At 36.8% G+C, this 21,020-nt stretch overlaps 1 protein-coding gene across 2 annotated transcripts in view; it reads left to right on the forward strand.

The window, feature by feature from the left end:
- NDST3 (N-deacetylase and N-sulfotransferase 3) overlaps positions 1 to 21,020 on the forward strand; it is a 220,485-nt gene that overhangs the window by 8,374 nt on the left and 191,091 nt on the right. For both annotated transcript variants that reach the window (XM_033215109.1, XM_033215108.1), the window contains exon 2: positions 11,553 to 12,688. In XM_033215109.1, coding sequence (XP_033071000.1) covers positions 11,708 to 12,688 — 981 coding nt within the window. In that variant the 5' untranslated portion in view covers positions 11,553 to 11,707. The remainder of the gene's footprint in view (positions 1 to 11,552; positions 12,689 to 21,020) is intronic.

Below are 21,020 nucleotides of genomic sequence, written 5' to 3' on the forward strand. Positions count from 1 at the left end.
AAGCCTGCTACCTCCCCCAACCATAATTTAACGGTAAGCATGTTCTTTTCTTCTTTCTTCCCAAATATCTCTCATTTCCATTCTCTCTCAAAACCACCTTAGTCTGGACCTATACTACCTCACACATGGATTACAGCAGCAGCCTCTTAGCTGAGACTGTCTTGACTCTGTCTCCTTCTTCACTCTGCACAGTGTGGCATGTGCTCTCTCTGTTCATATTACTGCTGTTCATCATTCTGGGTGTCACTACTACACTAATCATCTGTAAACACTATCTTTATCAAATCCCTCTGTTCAAATGCACCCAGTGCTTTTTATTTTCAAGTTCATACCCTCGTACTTCACAATCACTTCCAAGGACTTTCATTAATCTGCAGCACTCTTTTAATCAAATATTATTTCCATTTTCAACCCAAAACATAGTATCCTATATTTTAGTTAATTTCACTCTGAGCTAAGCACATTGTAAACATTTCATTTCTTCAACCTGCCAGGGAGTTTTGCCTGGCATGTTGTCCCCATCCTCATATCCAAACCCAGTGCATCATGACATGTCACTTTCAAGCACCATGTCTCTTAGAAACTGCCACTGACTTTACTAAGCTTCACTAATCTCTCTCTCTGTGTGTGTGTCTGTCTCTCTCTCTCTTCTGAAACCTGTAACAGATAGTCTATACTGCATAAATCACTATTTATTATGTACAGCATACTGTTGGCTGCTGTTTCACAAGTCTCATTTCCCTTAATAGAGTCCGTTCTCTAGGGGAAAGAATTATTCCTAATATCCTAATATACTTCTGTGGTGTCCACAGTACTTACTACAGCACTAATTCCAAAGTAGGTGATCACCAATTGTATAATGATAATTATTTTTGGTGGTTGAAGGTTTTATATACCATAGATATTATGCTATTAAATTTATCCCATGTTGGGATGCTATGATTATATTAACTTAACATTGAATGTGATAGTTATTTGTAACTTCAAAAGATAAGTTAAAGCATTAGAATAAAGTAAAAGTGTCAAATTAACCTACAGGAGTAAGATGCCATTGTGTTCCATTAATTCCACAAAAAGTTGTTGCTCCTCGTACAAGTGGTGCAATGATAGACAAAAGAAAAGTATTATCTCAACCCTCTTGGAGCTTCCAGGCATACAGAGAGGCTGACTTTAAACAAAATTTTAATTATGGCAATAAGTACAAAGGAGATGTTCTTTTCACAAAGACCATGTATACCCACTGGTCTTATGAAGTTTGGAAAGTCAGAGAAGGCACCACAGGGCAATTGTGGCGAGGAGCTTAATTTTCCATATTCACCCATCTGCATGATGCCTCAAAAGTGAAGGGCTCAGGTGAAGTCTGTACCTTTGCCTCTGCCTACTGCTATGGTGCCACCTTCCACAGGAGGAGTGACAGCAAAGGTTCAGTCCATCCTGAAGTTTTCAGAGCTAGCAGAAACATGGAAGAGAATGGGAAGTAGCTGTCCTTGGATGAGCTTGCAGTATGAATAGAAAGCTCTAAGAATCTGCACCAGAGACTGAAGTTGGCATGGCAAAGTGAGATATGCAATTGAAAAAGGTTTGCAGAAAACAGGAGAATTTTAATGTATGCATTTAAATATGTTAGACCAATTCCTCAGGGACATGCACTGGAATTTTCTTTAGCTTCAGAAGGAAACTTGAAGAGTATAATGGAAAAGAAATGTCCTTCAGCATTTTATAATGGCTAACAGACAAGGTAACTTTGATAGATTCCTAATATCTGTCCTAAAGAGTGAGAGCATACACTCCTCACCACTCTGCCTCATCACAGATAAGAATTGCATAAGTTACATGCCTTTCACTTTTGACAAAGGGAGCAAATTATAAAACGCTGCTATCTAAAATGGAAAATGTAGCAATACATTTTATATCTAGTCAAAAACACTTCACAGGTAAAATTGAAACACAGAAATGGGAAGATATGAGATTTTGTATTCTGCTGTTATGCTCCAGAATATTATAGTCATAAGTATGTACATAACTTTAAAAGTGCAATTACTTATCAAAATGAAATAACTATAATTACAATGAAAACTCTGTTGTCCAGGTAAATTTTTATTTGCTTAAATATCATCTGTACCTGTACCAGAACATTTAAAAGAGACCTTACATGGCATGCCAAGTTCCCATCCCCCTTTCTTTGAAGTGTTTGTAAGATTTGTCCCTTCCCTACAATTCTCCGTCACCTATGATGATTAACAGTTTACGACTACATTGTGAGAAATGAGACTGCACTGGCCTGCCAGATCAACTCTCTAAGATTGCTCTATGATATTCTCCATGTTATTAATTCTTGTCCCAGAAAAATCTGTTATGTTATCCCCCAATCAAGAAAAGTTGTGTGTCTCTAACACAATACCACAGACTGGGTAATTTATAAATATTAACAATTTATATGGCTCACAGTTCTGGAGATTTGGAAGTCTGAGAGCATGGTGCTGGCATCTGGTGAGGGTCTTCTTACTGTGTCATCTCATGGTAGAAGGTTGAAGGGCAGACAGCATGCACAAAGGGGCAAGAGAGCAAGAACCAGCCAAACTTGCTTTTATGACACTCTTGAGATAAGTAACCAACTCCCAAGATAATGACATTTATCTATTCATTAGGGAGGACCCCTCATGACCTACTCACCTCTTCTGAGGTCTCACCTCCCAACACTGTTGCATTGGAATTAAATTTCCAGCACACAAACTTTGGGGGATACATACAAACCATAAGACCTCCCTACAGACTTTCACAACCTCTATACTCTCAAGTCTTATCATAATCTGGGTTACCCATACATAGTCAAATTTATTTTTTAGGTATTTCTCACTCTTTCCTCCCACTCATTATTTATGATCCTCACCCAATTTTGTGCTCATTCCTGCCTCTGTAACATTCCCTCTATCTCAAATGTCTGTTCAAATTACTCCCATCCTTCAAGGCTCTACCCAAGTCCTACTCCACAGTACAGCCTCCCTACCCCCTGGAGCATTCCACAGACTCCCCCACTTGCCAGGGTCTCTTTCTTCTCTCATCCTGTTATAGTCATTGTCTGTAATCCACAACCCTCACATTATTATCATTCTTGTCACTATCTCTGCTTTATAATTTAGAACATTTTAAATAAATTCAGTCTGCTGAACATCTATATTTTAAATAGTAGGACAGCTACCCCATAAATATTTGAATGCATGACATATATACCCTAAATATTTTAAGGAATGATGTACAATATATAATTTAAAAGATAAATAACACATTTATCTTGTAAATATAAATATCCTATAAATATTTAAATATCCTAAAAATAAATATCCTATAAATATCCTACAATTCTATTCTAAAATATTATGTTATTCATAAAGATAAACATATTGTTCAAAATATTGTTCATTGTTTATGTCATAGAATTTTGGAACTAGAATGTTATTGGTGATCATTTATTCTAACTTCATCCTTGGTACAGGGGCCCAAATGACACAATGAATAAGAAGCAGATGTGCAGTAGGCTCTAATCTTATGACAAACACTAAATACAGTATTTTTCACCTGTGCTTATTGTTGTACCAGCTAGCTTTTAGCCTGCCTTATGTACAGTCACAAGACCTATCTTAATTTTTTTTATATTCCATTATAATTTCTTGTAAAGTTCCAGGACCATAAAACTCTAATAAACTTTTGCTCTAAGAAGCACCCAGGAATTCCACAGGGGGAAGGCAAGATGGCCAATTAGATGCAGCAAAGAAGTGCTACTCCCACAGAGAAAAACCAAGGGTTTGAGTAAATCAACATAATTTGGACAGATCTCAAGAGAGAAAATGCTTAGATGGAGATGTAATGTAGATGCTGAGGCTGAGAAGGGAGAAGGCAGGCACAGGGTACTGGAATGCGGGGGCTAGTCCCTGGCCCTGAACAACCCCTAGGGAATAGGTTCATGATGGGACTGAGGGACTGCCCACCTTCACCATGGGCCTATGGGATCTTGGCTTAGAGGGCCTCGCAACCCCATGGACATTTGATCTGACAAGGGGATCTGATTGCAGAGTAGAGAAAGACAGAGCTTCAGCCAGCATGGAACAGGGGCCTTTGTACATGGTGCAGCTCTGGCAGAACATGGTAATAGGCGTCCATAACTCAGGTCTCCCCATCTCCCTCCAGAAACCTCTAGCCGCAGCTGACCACTGGGCCAGAAGAAAGTAGAGCTGACTTCCCTGTGGAACTGGGTCATGTTTGTTCTGCAGGCCTTCCAGCCTGCCGGCCCCTCTCAGGGCCACACCCTAGCAACCCTGCAGGAACATATGCACAGTGCAGCCTCTGTTGCCCAGCCCGGGTGCCTTGCTCCACCCAATTATGTGTTCCTGGTGGCTTAGGGGCACTTTGGATTCCTCAGAGCACCCAGAATCCAATTCCAAGTGCCTGAAAGATGGAGCCCCAAGCCAATTAAAGTGCCGGAGGGCTGCAGCAGCCAGCTCAGTAATGCCAAGCCAAGTTCTGTGGCTGGCACTCAAGTGGGAGAGGAGCTCACACTCTCAAAGCACTGAGATGGGTGAGACGCCCATTCATGGGCTGGAGTGGGAGGGGCCATGCCTCCCTCCCCAGGACTGGCCAGGAAAGGTTGTCTCCCATCTACCTGCTGCAACTTCTGGCCAGGGAGTCCTGCAGCCCAGACCACCTAACAAAAGAAATGCAGACACAATGTCAGTGATCAGAGGGGCTCCCCCAAGTTCCAAGAGTGGACATAGTGAGGAGGTCACCTCTCTCCCTGCCCACTGCAGAGCATGGTTGCAAATGTGAGAAATACAGAGGAGCCACGCAGCTAGACAAGAGGCTATCTACTGCCTACTACTCTTCAGCATCGTCTACTGGATCCCAGCCCAAACTACAATGCCAAAAATATTTTGCTACTATACACTCCTGTGAAACCAAGAGCAAGAATTCAGCCACAAATAAAGGCCCTATAGAGAGGCTTGGGCATGTGAAAACATCCAGAAACAAATCCAACTGAAGTACTCAAATTACATCATTGCTAAAGAAACACTGGACTTCTTAGATGCGAAAGAATCATGGTAAGAACTCTGGCAATTTGAAAAGTCAGAGTGTCTCCTTATCTCCAAATGAATCCACTAGCTCCCCAGCAGTGGTTCTCAACCAGTCTGAAATGACTGAAATGACAGACATAGAATTTAGAATCTGGATGGCAACAAAGGTTGAGATTCAGAAGAAAACTGAAACCCAATTCAAGGAATTTATTTATACTATCCAAGAGATGAAATAGGAAATATCCATTTTAAGAAAGAATCAAACTGAACTAGTAGACCTGAAAAATTCGGTATAAGAATTTCATAATACAATTAGAAGTATTAACAGCAGATTAGACCAAACTGAGAAAAGAAATTCAGAACTTGAAGACTGGATCTTTGGGCCAACTCAGTCAGACAAAACTAAAGAAAAATAGTTGTTAAAAATGAACAAAACCTCTGAGAAATATGGGTTATGTAAAGATACCAAATTTATGATTCATTGGCATCCTTGAGAGAGAAGGAGACAGAATACGCAAGTGGGAAAATATATTTGAGTATATAGTCTGTGAATATATTTCCCTAATCATACTAGAGAGGTTGAGTTGCAAATTCAAGAAATACAGAGAACCTAGGCTGCATACTACGTGAGATGACTATCCTTAAGGCACACAGTCATCAGATTCACCAAGGTCAATGCAAAAGAAAAAATCTTAAAGGCAGCTAGAGAGAAGAATGGTCAAGTCATGTACAGAGGCAACCCCATTAAGCTAGCAGCAGACCTTTCAGCAGAAACATTACAGCCAGATGAGATTGGGAGCCTATTTTTAGTATTTTAAAAAACAAAAATTCCAAACAAGAACTTCATATGGCACCAAACTAAGCTTCTTAGGAGAAAGAGATAGAAAATCCTTCTCAGACAAGCAGATGTTGAATGAATTCATTTCAACTAGACCAGCTTTACAAGAGGTTCTTAAGGGAATGCTGAACATGGAATTGAAAAGCAACACCTGCTACCTCAAAAACACACTTAAGCACATAGCCTGCAAGCACTATAATCCACCTAGACAATCAAGTCTTCATAACAACCAGCTAACAACATGATGACAGGACCAAACTCTCACAGATCAATACTAATCCTGAATGTAAATGAGCTAAATGCTGCACTTAAAAGACACAGAGTGGCAAGGTAGATAAAAGGACAAGACCCAACCATCTGCTGTCTTCATGAGACCAATTTCACATGTAATGGTACCCACAGGTGCAAAGTAAAAGGATGGAGAAAGATCTACCATACAAATGGAAAATACACAAAGATCAGGAGTGGCTATTCTTATATTAGATAAAACAAACTTCAAACCAGTAACAATTTAAAAAGACAAAGAAGGGCAATGCATAACGATAAAGAGTATAATCCAACAAGACTTAACTATCCAAAGATATATACACCAAACATTGGAGCTCCTAGATTCATAAAACGAGTTCTTCTTCACTCACAGCAAAACTTAAGACAACTACACAATAATAATGAGAGACATCAACACCGCACTCACAATGTTAGACAGATATTCAAGGCAGAAAACTAATAAACTCTGGACTTACACTTGTCACCTGACCAACTAGATCTAATAGATATCTACAGGACCACTCCACCCAACAACCACAAAATACACATCTTTCTCATCTGCACATAAAACATATTCTAAGATTGACCACATGTTTGTTCATGAAGCAAGTCTCAATAAATTTTAAAAAACTGAAATCATACCAAGAACATTCACCAACCTCAGTGCAATTAAAAAAATCAATATCAAGAAGATCTCTCAAAACTACACAATTATATGGAAATTAAACAACTTGCTCCTGAATAACTCCTTGGTGAACATCAAAATTAAGGCCAAAATCAAAAAATTCTTTGAAATTAATGAAGATAGGGACACAACTTACCAATATCTCTGGGATGCAGCTAAGTTAGTGTGAAGAAGAAAGATTATAGCATTAAATGCCTTCATCAAGAAGTTAGAAAGATCTCAAATTAACAATCTACCTTTGTAACTAAAGGAACTAAAATAAAGGAACAAACATACCCCCACAGCTGGCAGAAAAAAATAAATAGCATTAAAGAAGAATTAAATGAAACTGAGATGCCAAAATCCATATAAAAGACCAATGAAACCAAGAGTTGGTTCTTAGAAAAAAATAAACAAGACTGATAGTCCACCAGCTAGAATAACAAAGAAAAACAAAGAGAATATCCAAAAAATAACAATCAAAAATGACAAAGATAACGTTATAACTAATCCCACAGAAATTGAAACATCCTTAAAGATACTATGAATATCTCTACTCACATGAATTAGAAAATCTACAGGAGATGGATAAATTCCTGGAAACACAACCTCCCAAAACTGAATCATGAAGAGATTGAAACTCTGAAAAGACCAATATCAAGCTCTGAAATTCAATCAGAAAAAAAAAACAAGAAAACAAAAAACCTACCCACCAAAAAAAGCACTGGACCAGACGGATTCACAGCCGAATTGTACCAGACATACTAAAATGAACTGGTACAAATCCTACTGAAATTATTCCTAAAAAATTGAGGAGAAGGGGCTTCTTCCTCACTCATTCTGTGAAGCAAGCATCAGCCCGATACCAAAAGCTGGCAGAGACACAATGAAGAAAAAAACTCAGGCCAATATCTCTGATGAACATAGATTCAGAAATTCTCAACAGAATACTAGCAAACCAAATCCAGCAGCACATCAAAAATTTAATGCCACAATCAGGTCAGCTTTATTTCTAGGATGCAAGGCTGTTTCAACATATGCAAATCAATAAATGTCATTTACCACATAAACAGAATTAAAAGCAAAACCATATGATAATCTCAAGAGATGCAGAAAATCTTTCAATAAAATCCAACATACCTTCATGATAAAAAACCCTTAACAGTCTAGGCATTAAAAGAACGTATCTCAAAATAATGAGACATCTATAACAAACTCACAGTCAATGTCATACTGAACAGGCAAAGTTGGAACCACTACTCTTGAGAACTGGAATGAGATAAGGATGCCCACCCTCACCACTCCTATAGCACTGGAAGTCCTAGCCAGAGCAATCAGACAAGAGAAAGAAATAAAGCATCCAAATAGAAAAAGAAGTCAAACTATCTCTCTTTGCTGATTATATGATTTTATACCTAGAAAATGCTAAAGATTCTGCCAAAAGGTCCCTAGAACTGATTAATGACTTCAGAAAAGTTTCAGGATACAAAACCAATATACAAAAATCAGTAGTGTCCCTATACATACATCAATAATATCAAAGCTGAGAGTCCAGTGAAGAATACAATCCCATGTACAATAACCACAAAGAAAAAGAAATATCTAACAATACATCTAGTCAAGGAGGTAAAAGATCTCTACAAGGAGAACTAAAAAGTACTGATTAAATAAATCAAAGACAATACAAATTAATGAAAATACTTTTCATGCTCAGAAGAATAAGTGTCATTAATATGGCCATGCTTCTTAAAGCAATTTACAGATTCGACACTACTCCTATCATATTACAAATGTTATTTTTAAAAAAATAGAAAAAAAAACTGTTCTAAAATTCACATGGAACCAAAATGGAGCCCAAACAGTCAAAGCAATTCTAAGCAAAAAGAACAAAGCCAGAAGCATCACACTACCTGACTTCAAACTATACTACAAAGCTACAGTAACCCAAACAGCGTGGTACTGGTACAAAAGCAGACACATAGACCAATGGAACACAATAGAAAACTCAGAAATAAAGCCACATACCTACAATCATCTGATCTTTGGCAAGGCCAACAAAAGCAAGCAATAGGTAAAGGACTCCCTATTCAGTAAATGGTGCTGGGATAAATGACTAGCCACATGCAGAAGAATGAAACTGGACCCTTACCTCGTACCATATACAAAAATTAACTCAAGGTAATTTGCCTAGTCTGTAATCCTAAGCAAATTAAGTAAGCAAATTAATTCAAATGCAGGACATCAAACTATAAAAATTTTAGAAGTAAATCTAAGAAATACTGTTCATTATATCAGCCTTAGCAAAGAAGTTTTGGCTAAGTCCCCAAAAGCAATTGCAACGAAAACAAAAGTTGACTAGTGGGACCTAATTAAACTAAAGAGCTTCTGAACAGCAGAAGAAACTATCAGCAGAGTAAACAGACAACCTACAGAATGGGAGAAAATATTCACAAAGTATGCATCCAACAAAGGTGTAATATCCAGAGTTTATAAGAAACTGAAACAGATCAATAAGAAAGAAACAAACAACCCCTTTAAAAACAGGCAAAGGACATGAGCAGATGTTTCTTCAAAGAAGCAATCAGGCAAGAGAAAGAAATAAGGCATCTAAATAGAAAAAGAAGTCAAATTATCTCTCTTCACTGATGATATGATTCTATACCTAGAAAATGCTAAACATCCTGCCAAAATAGTCTCTTTATTAAAAGAAGACATACAAGTAGCCAACAAACATGAAAAAATGCTCATCATCACTAATCATCAGAGAAAGCAAATCAACACCACAGTGAGATATCATCTACACCAGTCAGAATGGCAATTAGTAAGAAGTTAAAAGATAACAGATGCTGGTGAGGCTGCATAGAAAAGGGAATGCTTATACACTGTTGGTGGGAATGTAAACAAATTCAGTCAGTATGGAAAGAAGTTTGGAGATTTCTGAAAGAACTTAAAACAGAGCTATCACTTGACCATGGATTCCGTTACTGGGTATATGCCCAAAGGAAAATATATCATTCTACTAAAAAGATGCATACACTTGTAGGTTTATCACAGCACTATTCACAATAGTGAATAAGATAAAGAATCAAACTAGATGCCAATCAAGAGTGAATTTGATAAAGAAAATGTGGTACAAATATACTATAGAATACTATGTGGCCATAAAAAAATGAAGTCATGTCTTTTGTAGTAACATGGATACAACTGGAGGACATAATCCTAAACAAATTTACACGGGAACAGACAACTAAATACCACATGTTCTCACTTATAAGTGGGAGCTAAACACTGAGCACACATGGACATATACACAAGAACAACAGACACTGTGGACTATTAGAGGGAGGAAGAAGGAAGGAGGACATACATGGTGGAAAAACTACCTATCGGGTACTGTGCTTACTGCCTGGGTGACAAGATCCATACCCTAAATGTCAGCATCCCACAGTATCCCCAGGTAGTAAACCTGCATGTGTACCCTCTAAAATAATGATTGAAATTTTTTAAAAGGAAAGGAATTCCTTAGGTGCCCAGGTAAATCCAAGCATGACTGTACATTATTTTGGATTTGACTAGCCGGGAAATATGTGTTTGTTTCCCATTAGTTCAACTACCTGAGAAAAAATATTGTTCAGTTGACAGAGATATATACACAGTTTGCTTAAGCTTCATGCACTCAAAATACTCTTAGCAGTAAATCTGTATCAGTGTGCTGTGATACCAGAGGAAGTGTAATCCTAATAAATGTAGAACACCCAAATAAAAAAAGAAGCGCCCATGTTTCTTTCGTATTATTTTTTAAAGTTACTAAACTTTCAAAGGTTACTAAGACTTGAAAGGGATTTCAAATTATTGCATAACAAAGTGTTCCATGAAGTCTCAGTTGTTTTCATTACATTTTTAAAAACATTTCTGGAGTAGTTTTTCACATAATTACAAAACTCCTTCTCAAAAAGTGGAAATAGAATGGTATAGAAAGTGAATCAATAGGTAAATATGCTCTTCTCCAAACGTATATGATTCCCAATGGTCTCACGCCAGATTTGCAGAAACCCTGAGAAGTATTTTATTCCTAATATTTATCTTACCACGTGACAGTTTTGATTTTTGGAAAATGCAGCTATGAAAATATGCAGTTCTAAAATAATCAATTGCATTGTGAGGCCATATATGCATTTTGAAAGGGCTATTCTAATGAGAGCAATTATCATAAGTTTGTTTCTCTAATGAACGTAAAATGTGTATACAATGATAAAATTGACTGTGCCAATGACTTTGCAGAAAAGAAGAAAACATGTTTTAATTGTGGCATAAACATTCAGTACCTGTAATTAAAAACAAACAGCTTGAGTGTGTATTACATAATGTATAGCCAGATGGCAAGAAATGGCAGTGTATGGCTTAGGTGACCGTTCTGTGGTCTTTGTTCTATACTATCTATAGAGTTTGATGCAAAGCACAGTGAATATCATGAAATTTCCTGTTAGCCCAAAGTCTTTTTTGTACTAGGGATAGAGGGCTCAATGTACCCCTTTTCCTCTTTCTATCAGTCCCATGTCCTCACGCAGATCTGGGAGAAGAAAAGGGAGGACTTCGAATTTGCTATACACCAGTTCATCTGCCAAACACTCTGCCACTTATGCTAGTCAACAAGATAAAAAACTTGCCTATTTTAATGCTGCAAACTGACTGTTTTATATTCTTTTCTATTTTTCAGGCTGTATTTTCTGTGAGTCCTGACCAAGTGATACAAATGAGCTGCAATGGTGACATAAACTCTTGACTGAGATTGGGAAAGTAGCTGGAACACCATCTTTTCTTTTAACTTTTTATGGTGCTTCTATTGGCATAGTTGGGGAAAGTACCTACAACATGAGTTTTATCATGAAGCTTCACAGGCACTTTCAAAGAACAGTCATTCTGCTTGCCACTTTTTGTATGGTGAGCATTATCATTTCTGCTTACTATCTGTACAGTGGCTACAAACAGGAAAATGAACTCTCTGAGACGGCTTCAGAAGTTGACTGTGGCGACCTCCAGCACCTACCATATCGTCTCATGGAAGTGAAAGCAATGAAGCTTTTTGATGCCTCAAGAACAGATCCCACAGTCCTAGTATTTGTAGAGAGCCAGTACTCATCTCTTGGTCAAGACATCATTATGATTCTAGAATCAAGTAGATTCCAGTATCACATTGAAATTGCCCCTGGAAAGGGAGATCTCCCAGTGCTTATAGACAAAATGAAAGGCAAATACATTCTCATTATTTATGAGAATATTTTAAAGTATATAAATATGGACTCCTGGAATCGAAGCCTTCTAGATAAATACTGTGTAGAATACGGTGTGGGTGTCATTGGATTCCACAAAACTAGTGAGAAAAGTGTACAGAGCTTTCAGTTAAAAGGTTTCCCTTTTTCCATATATGGAAATCTTGCAGTAAAAGATTGTTGTATTAATCCTCATTCTCCATTGCTTCGTGTGACCAAATCTTCCAAGCTTGATAAAGGTTCTTTACCTGGAACTGACTGGACAGTTTTTCAGATCAATCATTCAGCCTACCAACCCGTAATATTTGCCAAAGTAAAGACCCCAGAAAACCTTTCTCCTTCCATCTCTAAAGGTGCTTTTTATGCCACTATCATACATGACCTGGGGCTTCACGATGGAATTCAAAGGGTTCTTTTTGGCAACAACTTGAACTTTTGGCTGCATAAGCTCATCTTCATAGATGCCATCTCCTTCTTATCAGGGAAGAGACTGACATTGTCCTTGGACAGGTACATTCTTGTGGATATTGATGATATATTTGTGGGAAAAGAGGGAACAAGAATGAACACCAATGATGTAAAGGTAAGGCTCTATTTTCTCAAGTTTCAAAGTTCAGTTCATCTCACAGCAGGGATACAACTATCCCAGTTTGTACTACAACTGGGTTACCCAGGACGTGGGATTTATTGGGAAAGTCTGGGCAATCTAGGATTATCACTCACCCTAAATCAACTAATAAGATTATATACTTCTATCTAAATCAAGAAAAATAAAGATTTTACTAAAAGTTTGAGTGTGGTAGGACCCTGAAATGGTTTTCTACATGTATTTACAACTAGAATATAAATCATTTTGTTTAATTACTGTCCAGAAACTATCTACCTCAAAAAAAAACTATTACTAATCTCAGACTTAGCTCATTTAAATGTGAATTTGTCTTAATGATAATAAATATTTCCACAAATTTCAAGAATTACAGATCTCATAGTAGCAAGTTCAGATACTTTTGGAAGTCAAATATGCAATGCATTTTCTCTTATATTTTTCTGAAACTGAAAATCAGTACTACTAAATATGAAGATCAATGACTGTACAAGCATATTTATTCACATATACACATGAGGATTTAACTCGATTTCAGTGAACACTTCTGACACATATATGAAGCCAATCATGCTGCATTTAAATTGTATTACATTTCTTCTTGTGTAAAACTGCTGCGCTTAAACAGAAAACAATTATTTGAAATAGTTTGTCATTATTATGAGTTGATTGTCTTACATAAACAGCTGATTGTTCACTATTAAAACATTTTAGGCCAGGCGCGGTGGCTCAAGCCTGTAATCCCAGCACTTTGGGAGGCCGAGACGGGTGGATCACGAGGTCAGGAGATCGAGACCATCCTGGCTAACACCGTGAAACCCCGTCTCTACTAAAAAAAAAATACAAAAAACTAGCCGGGCGAGGTGGCGGGCGCCTGTAGTCCCAGCTACTCAGGAGGCTGAGGCAGGAGAATGGCGTAAACCCGGGAGGAGGAGCTTGCAGTGAGCTGAGATCTGGCCACTGCACTCCAGCCTGGGCGATAGAGCGAGACTCCGTCTCAAAAAAATAAATAAATAAATAAATAAAACATTTTAAAAATTAAAGTTACCTACATTTATCTTAGTTTCCCATTCGAAATATCATAGGATTCTATCTTTGCTATACTACATATTGATTTCTCATAAAAGTGAGACTTTTGATACACAGCTTTTATTCTATAGCTTTGACCTTTTGGTAGAATATCTAGAACCAAATCAGATAGCAAAAAATACATCTTGAAAACTTTGTTCTTTTCTCTAGTCACTAAGCATCTGGCAAATAATAGTAATGTTCATCACACTAGTTAAGTGAGCTAAGAATACCAGAAGGACCATTAAATGTTACTGTAAGAGAGTGTGAAGACTGAAAAGAAAAAAAACTTCCATATTCTTGGCATTATTTTAGTCTCTTCCTTTTAGCTAAATGGAAATTAATTAATAAAGAAGCTGTATTTAAGTTTCCATTAAGTCTTTGTATTTACTTTTGAAAATATAGCTAAATTTAAACCAAGCTGGTAGTTTAAGCATTTATTACATGTTTGAAGATTACAAACAATACATAATTCTTCCATTTTTTTCCATTTCAAATTATTTTGGTGAGAAATGTTTTCAATATGAATATATTTCTGATGTGACATTGTTTGAAACTGTCAAATATATTGTTATGGAAACTTAAAATATGGTAAATAAATCCCTGAGTTTTTTATGTAGCCCCCCATTTCCCCTAATATTATACAAAATACAAAATGTCTTTGTGCTCCAGAAGTTAAGCCAGTTTTCAGGGGTATGAAAAATTAGAGGCTTATTGAACACATTAAAGAAAAATTTGGCATGTGTACTTTATGAACTGCTCATATTTAGATAGAAATATATTTTCTAAACTACCTAAGGCTTTTAAAAAATATATGTTTTGAATAATTTCAGTTTTTAATTACTTCTAAATTGCATCTGTGATTGTGTCTCAAAACACTAATTTATTGCAGTCAGTTGCCCTGAGAGTAAAAACAGTCATTCATGTATTCATTCTGAAACTAGTTATTAAGTGTGCACTACATGTGAAGCACTTTTTGGAACTTACAGATAAAATCTTGAACTGTAGTTCATTCCTTTAGAAGAGGGGCAGGGAAGGGTAGAGTCATAAGAAAGCTCATTGTGCTGAGCATCTGTCTGTTCAATACTTAATATGGCTATATCCCATTCCAGGCACAGAGGCAGGCTTTAGGGATACAAAGGTAAAGTGTCTCATGGGGGTGGTAAATAGGTAAATAGCTTGCAACATGGTAAGCACAATAACAAACATATCTACACAATTTTATATAAATTATGTTGTGGGAAACACTACAGTGTGTGCTGTGTACCTGTAAGTATTAAGAATGTAGGATGAAGTTTGAAGGTAAGACTAGATAGATGTGATGATTTGGAAAGCTGTAGTAGTAATTCAGACAAAGATAGCAATTTCTTGAAACCAGGAAGTTGGAGTAAGAATGGAGAAGGAAGGACCAATAAGATCTATTTAGGAAGTAAAATTGAACAACTTAGTAATTGGCTAAATGGAGATGAAAGAGAATATAATCATGACATTAGAATTTGTCATGAAAGAGAATATAAGGATGACATTAGGATTTCAGCATAGGTAAATAATTGTTGATGATGTCAACAACAGTAAGTAACAGGATCATAGCGAAGATCATTAAAGGTCATATTAAAATTTTCAGTTTTATTAAAGTGCATGTGGGATGCAGAGGCATTTCACAGGTAGTTACTTTACAGAAAAAGTCTGGGTAGGACATATAGACTTCAAATTCATCATCCTATAGGGAATCATTCACCACATGAAGGTGTGTGAGATCAGCCAGGGAAATAATTTATAGAGTGATGAGAGAAGATGATCAAATGTAGAATATTGAGGAAAATCATCTTTTAGAAAACAAGTAGAGGGAAATATCCCTTGAATAAGAGTTTAAAAGAACAGTCAGAGACTAGGAAGCTGAGACACTATAGCTTCAGAAGGAGTGTGATCAGCAGTATAAAACCCAACAGCAGAGTCCACTGGGGTAAGGACTGGAGAGTCTCCTTTGGGAAAAGACAAAGATCACTGGGGACTCTTGCGTAATCTATGTGAGTGGAATGATAGAGACCAAAGCCCATTTGCAGTGAGTTCAGGAGTTAACTAACTAAGGGGTCAAGAAGAGGTCAAGATGTGAAGAAAGAGAATGTAGAGCACTCAGTGGAGAAATTTTGGTATAAAGGAAAAAAGAGAAATTATACAGTAGCTAGAGGGTGGACTGGGTCTAGGAAGACCAACTGTCCTGGTTTGTCTAGGACTGAAAGTATTTGGTGCTAAAACTTAGAGTCCAAGAGTTAGATAGGGGTGACCTGACTAAATCAGAAAATGAAGAAATAATCAAAAATCATGAGGTCTAAAAAAAAAATCATAAATTTTGTGATTAAGGATATATAATTAATACAAATGTTTAAATCAATTACTTAATTGTTACCACTTATGAGAAAATATTATATTTTCCCTATTTTAAGTATTCGGAAAATTTAAAAGAATGTGAGAAAATCAAAAGTTACATAAACTGTTATGTATCAACTAGAAGGACAGTGCCAGACATAAATTTTAACTATTAAACTAATTACTGCATGGATGTTATTTTTCTTCCTTATGTGGAACAGAAAATGTGCTTCCTTATTTAATGGGAAGATTTGAATAGCAATGCAATATCAGCTTTACCCACCTAGAAACTGAATAATATGAGTATATTTTAAAGAGCCTCAAAGCCACAAAAGAAACTATGACATGGCACAAAGTGTTTCATTCTTCGTGCTACAAAAAGACAAAAAAGAAAAAAGAAAGAACAGACCTAAGTTGAGGTCTTCGTTTGTCTAGGAATATGCAAGCTACAAGCCATAGCCTATAAAGAAACAAAGAAGAAAATTGTTTAGATAATTCAAATATTCCTTTAAAAAGGCAGGACAAATTTCAGTGAAATTGAAGTCAGGAAAGTGTGTGTGTGTGTGTGTGTGTGCGCGTATGTGTGTATGTGTGTCTGTGGACATTTGCATGCAAATGTGTTCCACTGGACTATTGGATGAGTTTTAGTGATGTTCAAAATTTCAAGTTCCTTGTGATCTATGACCTAACCTCAAACTTCCCGACTAAGGGTTTTTGGAGAGAGAAAGTGATGTTTCTACAATTAAAGCATTTTAGTTTTATATGAAAGCACTTCATGACCCAGTGAACACTAACAACCCATATGATCTTTTAGATCATATTAACTCACTCTTGTCGTAAGATCCATTATACCTTTAGACCTACCATTTCATATAACATTTATGTCTCAAGACATTTGAGAAGTTGAATGAAAAGACTCTGGAAAAGGTGGTCTTTCAGAGTTTTACTGAACTCCTTGCAGTTGAATACTCGCAATGCATAAAAGAGGTTACATATCACTCCTTCCTGCATCTCTCCCTTCCTCTCTCTCTTCTATTTCTGTAATAGGTACACATTTCTTTCAAACTTTGAGAAAATTTCTAAAATTCATCGGAAAATGAAGAACTCGCCCGGTCACATCTGAGCTTACTGAAGAGGTAACTGTGGCTCCTCCTGGAGTACCTTGTACTTCTTTCTGGAGGTACTCAACAGCCACTTTCCTTTTTTAACCACCGCAGACCTTTCCCACTCTTTTCCTACATTTCAATATACCATAATTTGTGTATTTGTATACTAGCCCTTAAAAAAGTCTACATTTTTAAGTGGCCACAGAAGAGAGGGAAGTGTTTAAATTTTAAATACAATGTCATGAGTGACTATATCATTATTTTCCTCTCTAACAGAAGATCCAAGAGTACTTAGGGAAAAGAAAGTGCTGAAAATAGAAGTGGGAAGCCAGAAAACTGAAAAATAAGACATATCAAGCTCAAAAGACAAACTCAGCTGACTTTTTAGTCTTGCTTGGGACTGACTGTAGGAGGCTCTAATTGGAGTGTAAAGGTGCACTCTGTGCTGCTTGACTTCATTATGAATATTCACCACACCAGCTAAGGGGAAGCTAGAGGCTTCATAATATCGCTAAAAAAAACAACATACCAAATACTGGGAGGAGGGGGAAAACACAACTGCAATCAATTATTCTGTCATAAGTACACATAGAAAGGTAGCAAAAATTTCTCCAGACAGTTCACTATTCAAGTGCTCTGTATAAATGTCAAGACCTGTACACTGTACATAGTATTAATGTTTTGCCATTTTTCTCCTAAACTCATATTTCTTGAGTTCCTTTCCATTATATCTGATGTTTCTTATCTCTTATTTACTGATATTCATTTAATTTTATTATGCTATAGAATCATGTATCTGCTTGATACCAATACTTCAAATTTGCTAGATTTACTTTATAACTGGATACAGTATGCCTCATGTACTTGACAGGAACATATATTCTCTAATCAAGGTATATCAATACAACCTTGTTAACTACGTTTTTCAAATCTGTCTTCTTACTGTATTCTTCTTTGGGGTGTGAGGGAGAGGAGTGGTATCCCTGATGCTATCAAAAGAGTTATGTTTAATTTTCCAACTCTGATGGTTGATTGAAAGTATTTCCTTATTCTGAAAATTATTGCCTTCTATATTTTGAAGCTATGTTAGGTGCATATATTTTGAAATTGTATTTTAATATAATGCTTTATCATTCTATGTTATCTTTTTAACTGTATTAATGTTGTTTTGCCTTTGTTTGTTTTGCTTAATGCTAATACAGCTATACCAGCTTTCTTTTGATTAGTATTTGAGAAATATATCTTACCCCTTTTTTATATATTTTTAATCTCTTTGCTGTCTTCACACTGTAAATTAGCTTTGAAAATAGCTTCAAGGGCCGGGCGCGGTGGCTCAAGCCTGTAATCCCAGCACTTTGGGAGGCCGAGACGGGCGGATCACGAGGTCAGGAGATCGAGACCATACTGGCTAACACGGTGAAACCCCGTCTCTACTAAAAAAATACAAAAATCTAGCCGGGCGAGGTGGCGGGCGCCTGTAGTCCCAGCTACTTGGGAGGCTGAGGCAGGAGAATGGCGGAAACCCGGGAGGCGGAGCTTGCAGTGAGCTGAGATCCGGCCACTGCATTCCAGCCCGGGCGACAGAGCGAGACTCCGTCTCAAAAAAAAAAAAAAAAAAAAAAAAAAAAGAAAATAGCTTCAAGGTGAACTTTGCTTTTTGTCTACTCTGTCAATATTTGTCTTTTAATTAACAAGATCAATCTACATATAGTTAATTGGATTATCAATGTATATGGATTTATTTTAGCTACTTTATTTTGTGTTTTATATTTGCTCCACTGGTTATAGTTCGTCTCGTCTTTTTCTCTCTTCATTTTTACCTTCATTTGAATTGTCAGTTTCTTTCTTTTTTCTATCCATTCCTGGTTTAAATGAATGTATTTTATTCCTCTTTTTTTTTTTTTTTTTGAGTAGTTTCTCCAGAAATTTAAACATATACATTAAACAAGTGCCAATATCTTCATACCTCAGTCAAAAGGTAGAAAGTTGTTTATCTCCAATAATGCTCTCTCTCCTTTGGCTGATAGGTTATTCTTGTTCTGGATGTGAATGTTGTTGTTTAACCCTGGATATTAGGCACAGTTGTTTTTACTACCATCAAAATTTGATTAGATTTGCCAGATTTCTACTGTTTTCTTTGCTAACCATTCACCTTTTCCCATCTGATGCAATTCTCAGCTTCTACACCTTACCCCTTTTTTTATAGAGCAGACAGAGTCATGCCATTGACACATAATTTTGATCATGATCCGCCTCTCCTCAAAACCCTCCAGCAACTTCCAGGGTCTTTATCTCTGCTACACGCCCAGCTCCTTTTCCCTCACTCACTCTACTGCAGCTTCTCTAGTAGCTCCTGTTTCAGAATTTTGCACTTGCTGTTCTTTCTCCCTAAAGTGTCCTTCCCCCAGATTGGTGCATGGCTCTCTTCTTTGCTTCCTTTGGGTCTTTACTCAAATGTTACTTGCCCAGTGAAGTCTTCTCTGACCATTCTCTTTAAAGTTGCAACCCCTAAATCTCCCATCTTTCCCTGAGAATGTTTCGTTCTGGCACTTATGATCACCAATGATGTGCAAAACTGGCTCACACTGGCTTATAAGGTCAATTTTGTGCATCTCTTCCCAGCTTTAGGGAAGGAGTATTTACACCATAAAAATGGACAAATACTACAAATCTGGGCTTTTTATTCACAAAGACCCAATTGTTAAAGGCTTCACAGAATGCTACCATACATACCATATATTTTACTAATTTATTAGATTGGTGCAAAAATAATTGAGGTTTTGGCCACTACTTTGTTATTTTGACTATTAAAATGTAAGCTTCATTAGGGCAAGATTTTTTTTCCTCTGTTTTGTTCACTGATGTATCTCCAGCACAGAGAAATGTGCCTGGCTCACTATACATTTGTTGAATGAATGAACTGCATTCTTTCTGAAGTATATCCTTTAGACATGATAAAAGAAAAACATCAGCTGAATTAAATTTAAAGGAATTTAATTGAGCAATGAACAATTCATGAATTTGGCAGCCTTCCAAGCCACAGTAGGTTCAGAGACTCCAGCGCATCCACATGGTGGAAGAAGATTTATGGATAGAAAAAGGAAAGTGACATACAGAAAACAGAAGTGAGGGCAGAAACAGCTGGATTGGTTACAGGTTAGTGTTTGCCTTATTTGAACATGATTCAAACACAATTGACTGGCCAAAATACAATAATTGGCACAAGTGTAGACTGCGGTCTGTTTACACCTCTACTTGTTATAGTTCATGATGTATAGAAAATCCTTTAGGCTGAACTGAAATTATGTAAGTTTAAATAATTAGCTATTAAACTTTATTTTAAAGACTTCCTTCAATGAGAATTTATTCATGGTAATAGTCTAAACTTTATTTTAAAGACTTCCTTCAATGAGAATCTATTAATGGTAAACCATCTCAGTTTTTCTGCATTGTAAATGTCTTTATTTTCCCTCATCCTTAAAAGATAGCTTGGTTGAGTTCACAATGCCTAGTTAACAGTTCCCTCATATATATCCATTGTTGCTCATACCGGGAAGATTACTGCTCCCTGGAAGTCACCTAAACATTTTTGGTAACAATGTCCAGTTCCACTGGTCCCTAATTGTTTTATGATTGTCACAACGTTAGGCAATTTGAGACCATTCTTATGAATGTATATGAGATGTTTGTCTCCCTCTCTCTCTCCCTCCCTCTCCCTCTCTCTCTTTGTTTGCTGGAATACTTATTTCTACATTTGATATAATGTGATC

Source organism: Trachypithecus francoisi, unplaced genomic scaffold (assembly GCF_009764315.1).
Source record: "Trachypithecus francoisi isolate TF-2019V2 unplaced genomic scaffold, Tfra_2.0 Lachesis_group1, whole genome shotgun sequence".
Classification (NCBI taxonomy): domain Eukaryota; kingdom Metazoa; phylum Chordata; class Mammalia; order Primates; family Cercopithecidae; genus Trachypithecus; species Trachypithecus francoisi.